This window comes from Mastomys coucha, unplaced genomic scaffold, assembly GCF_008632895.1.
Source record: "Mastomys coucha isolate ucsf_1 unplaced genomic scaffold, UCSF_Mcou_1 pScaffold15, whole genome shotgun sequence".
NCBI lineage: Eukaryota > Metazoa > Chordata > Mammalia > Rodentia > Muridae > Mastomys > Mastomys coucha.
In genome coordinates, this window is record NW_022196897.1 from 69691305 (window position 1) to 69700714 (window position 9410).

General features: G+C 36.3%; 1 protein-coding gene across 3 annotated transcripts in view; it reads left to right on the plus strand.

Moving 5' to 3' along the window:
* The window catches only part of Fsip2 (fibrous sheath interacting protein 2), a 73860-nt gene that overhangs the window by 57381 nt on the left and 7069 nt on the right, over positions 1-9410 (plus strand). For 2 of the 3 annotated variants that reach the window (XM_031370804.1, XM_031370807.1), the window contains 4 exons: positions 24-3247; positions 4901-5395; positions 6668-6759; positions 8517-8563. In XM_031370804.1, coding sequence (XP_031226664.1) covers positions 24-3247; positions 4901-5395; positions 6668-6759; positions 8517-8563 — 3858 coding nt within the window. The remainder of the gene's footprint in view (positions 1-23; positions 3248-4900; positions 5396-6667; positions 6760-8516; positions 8564-9410) is intronic. The other variant, XM_031370805.1, reaches the window with a different exon arrangement.

A 9410-nucleotide genomic window follows, 5' to 3' on the forward strand; every position in this document is an offset into this window, starting at 1 on the left:
ACCCACCAGCATCAAAAGCAGAGGTGCTCAGGTTCAACAGTCATCTATGTCTCCACCCACCACCATGAAAACCAGAGGTACTCAGGTGCAATACTTGAGAGACAAACGTAGAAGTAATGAAACTGGGAAGGAGAACTTAGTACTAGTCAATGAGCAGGGGCAGATTCTCGAAATATTCACTCATTTTGCAGTTGCTACAACTGTGGAAAACAGTCCTGAAAAGGATGTACTTAGATCAGATTTGAAAATACAAAATGAAAAGAAGTTTGATGTCAGTAAGAGTTCAGGAAAAACAGATGACAAGCCCAAGAGTAAGAATAAAGAGACCATGACAGAAAAAACTGTACTGATACCCCAACAGCCAGTCAAGGAAGAGAGGAGACAGTCTGTAGCAGAAACTGATATAGAGGAAGAATCATACTCAGAAATTGAATGTGTTGAAAATGTCATTGAAAATATTTATGACAATGTTTTTATAGTATCTTCTCAAGAGCCATTGGATTTTTCCAGACCAATATACAGCAGAAGCCTCACAAGTGATAAAGCATTGGTTATACTTCAAGATTCTGCACAGCTTGTTACAACAAAGGATTTATCCTCATCAGTTCACAAAGACATCGCTGCTAAAAAGAAAGCAAGTGAAGAAACCAAAACTAGTAAAAGAAGAGAGGATAGGGAGACCAAAAGGTTGAAAGAGATGAAAAGTAAGTCGAGTATGACAGACCATCCTAAGCCCTTATCAGAAAGTAAAACTAAAATTGTTCCTGCCAAGTTTCTAGAAGATGTGATCACTGAACTGGTGAACAAACTAGTATTTACATCTTCACCAGAAATAGAAAAGTGTGATAAAACTACAGATACAAATGATCAAAAGCCAGGTGAACTTTATGACACAGCTATGAAACTCGTTGATTCAATGATGAAGGAGCTTTCGGATGCAGAAATCAAGGTGTTTAGGCCAGATAAAGAAAATGAGGTACTCTCACAAGCAGTCAAAGAATCAGCTCAGACAGCACCTCCTGAGTTTAAAGAAACAACTATAAAAGAGCCATCGTCCATCACAAGTATTAAAAATGAGGATCAAGTGTCACATGTGCAGAAAACACCCGAACAGTCCTTTTCTGACAAGTTGCCTTCCATAGAGAAAATACCATCAATTGAGAAATCAATAGTCAATAAAATTGTTCACTCTTGTGTTTGCAACATTTTAAAGGAGTGTAAGTCTCAAGAGTCTATTTGCGAGAACATCAACAGTAACAGGGAGACTCTAGCAAAAAAGCTAACTAGCACAGTGATAAATGAAATTTTTCAGCATCAGCTTAACTTGATATTTTCTGATGAGGTACCGGCTTCAGCATGTGTGCCTCTGGAATCAAAAGATGTTGAGATAAAGGTCCAAAATGCAGTACAAACAGCCAGTAAAGAATGTCAGACCACATCTCCCTATACTATTCAGTTGCCTTACAAATTTTTAGAGGATGTGACTTCTGGTCTTTTAGCAAAAGTCTTTTCAAAACTATCCAATGTCAAAACAAAACTAACTCCAGAAAATGTGTTGTCACAACTCGAATTCCTTCAATCAAATTTAGTAAAAATGATTGCGGCAGAGATTTCCAAAAATGAAGATTTGATTATACAGTATGTAGAATCCTTGCATCCCAATGACGACGAAATCATTCAACTGGTGGTTCAGACAATTTATAATAATCTTTTGCCACAGTTTGGATCACAGGAAATCTTACAAAAATGTATAATTAGTGGATGCAAACTCCTTTCAAAAACCATAGTTGACTTAGTTCTACGAGAAGTGACTGGAAACCAGTTGCAGAACTATTTTGGTGGTGAGTTGACCCCATATCAGTGTGAGGAAGTTGACAACGTTGTTGAAAATATCCTCACCAGTGTTGTCTTAACTACTCCATCACAGCCATCAAGTCCTCGTAAACTATCTTATAACATAATAGAAACAATTGCTGTAAAGTTCTTATCAAAGCTTTTATGTGTGTTTCCAAAAAGCCATCCAGAAAGAACTAAATCTCAAGAAACTGAAATGCGAAAAATAACCTCAAAAATATTAAATTCCATTCAAGAATTTATCTCCAAAAGTAAAATCAAAGTTGTCCAACCTGCTAATGAACCGGAAGCTGTGCCTTCAGCTGACAAGGCAGCTATTGAAAAAGTAGTTAATTCTGTTTATGCAAACCTTTTGAAACACTCCGGCTCCCCTACATCTGTATTTGAAGATTTAATGGGAAAGAGTGATATTCTTTCTGACATAATAGGTTTTTCAATGGTAAAGGAGATTTCCAATTCTGAATTTCAACCTCAAGCAGAGGAGGAACTTTCAAGTTCAGAGTTAGCCCTCGAAGCAGTCAAGATTATGGAAAAGGTGGTGAAAATTATTGATGAACTCAAGTCCCAGGAACAACCCGAAATCATAAAGGATGTAATGTTAGACTCCAGAGTTTTAGAGGAAGCTTTGGCCTTGTTCTTGGCTAAACTAGTAAAGACACCTGGTCCTGCTAGTAAAGAGACAACCAGTTTAAAAAAGCCTGAGTTAAATAAAATTGCATCTCAGTTAACAAAATCTGTAACAGCTGAAATTTCCAAAAGTAACATTAGTCTTGTGGATTCGAACCATGAAGAACAATCTTTAGACCCAGAAAATATTGAAATGATTTCTCAGGTTGTGGAGTCTGTCTACAGTAACGTAGTAAAACAACCTGGGACCCAGAATGAACTCTACAATATCAAAGGTACAAAGAAGGCCTTCCCTAAGAAGGTAGCTAGCTTGATTGTTGATGGAGTTTCCAGTGTCCCATCATGTAGACTTAGCACGGAGAGTTCTTACACTGCCACTTTTGGAGATTTAGACACAAACAGAATCATTGAAAGGGCACAAAAACATGCTGCACTAATGAGCTCTGATTCAGACAGAGAGTCTGAAGAGACATTAGAAGATGAACTTCCAGTTAAAATAGTCCCACATGTCAGGAATAAACCAATGAAAATAGATCCGAATATTATCTCAGAACACTTAGCAGTTATTTCTATGAAGACCCAGCCTCTGGAGACACTGAAGATGGACTGTATAAAGAGAACTGGATGTAGCATAGCAGAGCTGAGAAGAGCTTCCATTAGTGGCAAAGGTCCCTCTTCCACAGATGTATCTGAAATAGGAACGAGACAGAAAGAGAGACGCATTTCATTGGATAGGACTGGCCGACTCGATGTGAAACCCTTAGAGGTAAGATGTGAAAGAAACCCTTAGAGGTAAAATGTGAAACTCTTAGAATCACAGCAACGGGAGAAACAGCAAATAGTGAGCCGGTTCTATGACTTCTTCCCTCTCCTGGATACAAGGAAAACCATGCTTGTTATTTTGACAGCAGAATAGGGAGTTAGCTACACAAGCTCATTTCTACAGTCATGATTTTCAAGGACTTGTCACATCTATATTTCACAGGAAAGGCTTAATGCTAATTTTTGTGAGCTAATACACTACAACTAGTTTTTGAAGCACAGAAATAACTCATATCCTTATTAACACTGGACTGACACAAATATAATTTAATTGGACATTTATAAGAACATGTATATAAAGGCACAACAAAACTCTAACAATTCTTCCTAAAATTCTTCCTAGATACTCCACACCTTTCTACCTACCCTATACCTTATGGGTATAGGAATATGTCATGAGAAACTGTTTTATTGGAATATTAGTAACTGGTTTCTCCCTAAGCTAATGCTATATCTAGTCTTAGGTCACTTGAGCAGTGTCAGGTATGGCTCCTATTTCATTTGATTGGGGTTTATATCCAATCAAAAAGTAGGTAGTTACTGTCATAAATTGTATGCCACTATTACAAGAGTATATCTTGAAGTCAGGTCATTGTGGTAGGTTTCAGGTTTGGTAGCTGGATGATACTGAAAGCTACGTTTCAGGCTGGATTTGTCTCTGCAACTCCTTCCATAGGTATTTTGTTCCCCTTTTAAGAAGAAATGAAGTGTCCACATTTTGGTCTTTCTTCTTCTTGAATTTCTTGTTGTTTGTGGATTGTACTTTGTGTATTCCGAACTTCTGGGCTAATAACCACTTATCAGAGAGTTCATACCATGTGTGTTCTTTTGTTATTGGGTTACCTCACTCAGGATGATATTCTCCAGATCCATCCATTTCCCTAAGAATTTCATAAATTCATGTTTTTAGTAACAGAGTAGTACTCCATTGTTTAGATGTACCACAATTTTTGTATCCATTCTTCTGTTGAGGAACATCTGGGTTGTTTCCAGTTTCTGGTTATTAGGACGAACAACAATATGAACTAACTAGTACCCTCAGAGCTCCCAGGGACTAAACCACCAACCAAGGAATACACATGGTGGGACTGATGGCTCCGGCAGCGTATGTATAGCAGAGGATGGCCAAGTCGGTCGTCAGTAGGAGGAGAGGCCCTTGGCCCTGTGAAGGTTCTGTGCCCCAGTATAGGGGAATGCCAGGGCCAGAAATCGGGAGAGGATGGGGTGGCAAGTGGGGGGCGGGGAGCAGGGATTTGTTCTTGTAAATAAAGAAAGTAAAAAACATACGTGTGTGTGTGTGTGTGTGTGTGTGTGTGTGTGTGTGTGAAAAAAAAAGCTAAGTTTCTCCTCCTGTAGCATGCAAAATACCTTCCTGCCTCATGACAGTGAGTCAATAGACATGAGGCTTCTTCTATTTAGGCACCATCTCTATTTCTTTATATTTGAGAACATATGTTTCTGGTGTCTAGAGCAATAGTAATTTACTCTCAGGTTATGGAGGGTAGCCAATAGACTTATCAATAAATTGGGATGTTTGGAGGGTTCTGTATGTGACTAATCTATTTATTTTTAATATTTATTGTACTTTAAATTCTAGGCTGTTGGCAGAAATTCATTTCAAAATGTAAGAAGACCTGATATCACCAGAGTAGAGCTTTTGAAAGATATTAATAACAAAAAAGATCTGATCATTCGGCTAGTAGCTCATGATATTTGTCAAAAAGATTCAGATAGCAGCTTAAGAGAGGACACGGTTTCTGATGATGAGGAAATTGTCCTAGGAGAAGTTGTTGGAGAGCAGTGCTTAAGAAAAATATCTGGAGGTCGTGTTCAACAAACTATGAAATCTGCAGAAACCCAAGTTGTTTCTCCCAATACGACAACCAGCACAAGCAGCTTGAAAAAGTTCTTAGCACTGAGCAAATGTTGTCAGCCCACGTCTGGTGAAAGTATTCAGAGTGTTGAAGAAACTAGAATTCAGATAATGGAACCTAGCAAGACATATGTTAAAAGAGCTGTGGCTGAACTTGACATGCCCACTTGCAAAAGCTTGGAAGAAGCAACGTCTTCTAGGGACAAGTTACAGTATAAGGTAGGTAACATGCATAACTCCCAGCAGCTGGGAAGGTAAACAGCCTCACACATTCTGTTACTAGGATGCCACTTGATTGCACAGCAAAGGATTCTAAAGTAGAATTGTTATCTACATAAGCCTGTGGACAGACAGTATGGTTTAGATAATTAACAGAACATGAAAGTCAATTAAGTATTTGATAGAAAGAACATAGAACAACTAGCTGAAGGAAAATGGAAACTGCTTAAGGGAAATTCAACCTTATTAATTTATTAATTAAACAATACATTCCATTTTGTATTGGGACTGTAAATATTTGTTGGACATCCATAGATAACTTCATGTCAATAGGAAGAATCCAGATGGGCAGGCTAAGTTGTAAGGAAGTTATAAATATTTGATCTGTGGAAAGTCAGATTACTGCAATAGCATTTGTTGAGACCTGGCCCAAATCCCCACCACTGGAAAACATAACAAAATAGATAACCATTACCTAGGTTTTATTTCAGATCTTCACTTAATAGATGCATTACTTTTCTAAGTATTACAAGGCAAATGCTTTTCTTAAATAGTTTTCAAGATCCTTCCTAAAGGTAACAGATTATTGAAAATATTTTAACATCCATTAAACTTCTTAATTGTGATGGAGTACAGTCTATGTTACTGCATCCAATCTGCCAAATGATGATGATAAACTCGATGATGCCTTTGGTTTCATCTGTCCAAAAGTCTGTCCTAGTCATACTTTTGTAAATCATAGGATATGGGGTTTCCTAGTGAGACAATTGTCTTAATTAAACATCCTAACAGAGCTTTTGTACTTTTGTGTTTGGGCTAACAGAACAGCTGCAGTAAGCCACAGAAAATGAACACAAGTAATTTCACCCAAATCAGAAGCACATGGTTTCCCAACAAATAGATCAGAGTATGTGTTAAAATGTCTGATCAAACAAGCTTATGAGTTACCTAGAGTTCCATCTCTGCTCTTTTATTTTATGCAATAAACTGTAATTAAAGTATTTTAAAGTCTAAAAATTGAATTTTACATTCTTGAACTTCTGTGCTATGTTTATGTTTAAACTGTGTTCAAAACCAAGTGTCACAATTTAGAATGTCTTCACAGAACCATTTCGAAAACTTACAAAAACTTTCTTTAACTCTTTAAAGAATATTTTAAATACTCTCTAAAACTTTCTTTTCATTAAAGTGTTTATTGGAATGCAAGAATGCCAATGAGGGAGAAAGTACGTGTTGAGTTCTGTTGTTTGTAATACCTGATTTATATTACAGAAAGAAGAAATCCTTGCTACTGAACCAACACATTACTTCATACACAGAATTATGAGTACATCATCATACAACCAAGAAGACCTCCTTTCTGGGTACATAAAATTTAATCCAGTGCAAATACAGAAACCTGAAATGAAAGCAGGGCTTATGACTAGAATGGGACTGCTAGTCAATCTGTAGTTGACCAAGTGTCCAGCATCAAAACTTTCTCACTTCTGATTGCTCCTCCCTTGATGCCACTATGAGTCTTAAGTTTCCTCTTGCCTTGATTCTGTACTTCTAGTTTGTCTCTATATATTAATTTCAACACTTGTAGTCCAGTGTATAAATGTCTTTGATCAGATATTTGCTGATAAAATAGGGTATTGTTGTTTATAGCTATTATTAAAACCTAAAGGATATTGATAGGTCAGTAATAGGAAGTGTACTGTCAGCACAGAAAGATCCCTGGTCACTTTTGTTAAGTAATCTAAAAGTTATAGTATATAGCTCTGACTTACAAGAAAATTTTAAAATAGACATGGTAGAAGGTCTAGTTGGAGCACTCAGATTAATATCAACAATACAAACTAGTTATATTATATAAAAACCCACAAATGTGAAAATATAAATTATTAAACAGAATAAGAGATAAACTGTGTTCTAACAAAAATGGTTGATTCAAAATCAGAATAAATGAATCAATACAAAGAATGGAAAATATTTACAAATTGCACACACATATACACATAAGCACACACATATATTAATATATATATATATTCACATATATATAGTGTCAATATCCAAACCACTCCCCATACCTCAAAGAAAAAAACCAGCAAAATAGTAAAAAAAAAAAATGCAAAATATTTGAATATTACAATCCTCTAAAGTGATGGAGAAAAAGGAGACAAAAGGTACTCCACATTACTACTCAGTAAGGAAGCACATGAAGGGGCTCCACATCACTAATCACAAAGGAAAAACAAATCAAAATCACAGAAGATGCCATTTTGAACTGATGAGAATAGCTGAAGACAAAGGGGAAATAAGAGAGTAAAGGGAAAGAAAAAAAATAAGAACTAGGAATGCAAAGAAACCAAAACCTTTATTCAATGATTGTAAAATTATAAAATTGTGAAATCATTGTGAAAAGCAGTTTGTAGCTTTCCTAAATAAGTTATCATAGAATTATCAGGTGACCCAGAAATTCTGAGTATACTCATCAAATAACGGAAAGCAGGCACTGCAATAAGTATTTGTGAATCTGTATCAATAACAGCATGATTCACAATAGATCAGTGAGGAAAGCAACCTGCAATCTTCATCAGTGGATGAATTCATGAGCAGAAGCTGTATAGGTATTCTTTTGACTATTATCTACTATTTAAAGAGAATGCTCACATGCTACGCTATTCATGGACACGGATGACATGGTACTAATTAGCATAAATCACAAAATGATGAATATGATTAAGACTCTATTTACTTGTACTATTCAAAATCCTGCAGACACAAAGTAAAATAGTGATGTTCTGGAGGAAAAGCAGAAAACAAAAATGGGTGTTAGTGTTTAAGCTCAGAATATGGTCAGGAGGTGAAAGATAGTGATGTTTGCACAGCCATGCAAATGTTCCTAATGACACGAAGCAGTACATCGCAACTTTTTAAGGTGTTCAGTTTTATATATATTTAATTATATATTTAAAATTGGGAAAATCAATTTATAAATTATTCTCCCATTTTGAATTTTAGCAACATAATATCTGTGGTTTGCTTCCATATGAAGAATGGCAGAATGTTAACCAGTAGCTTCTTCATTTGTTAAATATACACATTAAAAATTGTTCTTTTTATTTTATTTTAGCGAAGCAGAAGAATTGATACCAGATGCAAAGACTAATGCATTAGAAGGTTGGAATTTTTTTAACTTTTAAAAACTGATGAACAAGAAACTTTGTTGACCACTTTGATGACTTAATTGTCTCCTAGCAGAAAATGTTAGTTATCAAGCTTGAAAGTGATAGTAGTTTATTTTTCCATTAGGTATGACTACTTTTAGGAAGTGATCATTATCAGTTCAACCATCTGTTAAAACAAACTTAATACTTTGTCTTCTATGAATTTGGTATGAAGCATGTAAATTTATACTGACCATCTTCCTGTAAAAAGAGAAGCATGTATATATGCTAACATCTAGGCTACAACTGGATTTAATTTTCTCATTGAAAACTTATGCTTCCCTTGTATCAGAGCTTGCCCCCACTAAGATGCAAAAGGCCTTTTAAAGACCAGCTAGATTTGGTCACACTAAAATCTGGCTAATATGAACTGTTCTAGCTTTTTTTAATATCATCTTTTATGCACTGCTAACTACATCTCTAGGATGTTTTAGTCCAATATTTGTTCAAAATTCAAGAGATAACTCTGATTAAATGATAACAATATAGATGAGAGAGGAATAGGGGTCATTTTTACTACAGCATGGCCTTGAAGTTTAAGCCATCAGTTTATACCAACTATTGCTCTGCAACCTATTCAAGAAACACCTCCTACCCTCTCTCTCTCTACCTCTCCCTCTCCTTCTTCCTCTCCCTCTTTCTCTCTCTCTCTCTCTCTCCCTCTTTCTCTCTCTCCCTCTCTCTCTCAACAGGGTTTCTCTGTGTAGCCCTGGCTGTCCTGGAACTCACTCGGTGGACCAGGCTGGCCTTGAACTCAGAAATCCGCCTGCCTCTGCCTCCCAAGTGCTGGGATTAAAGGC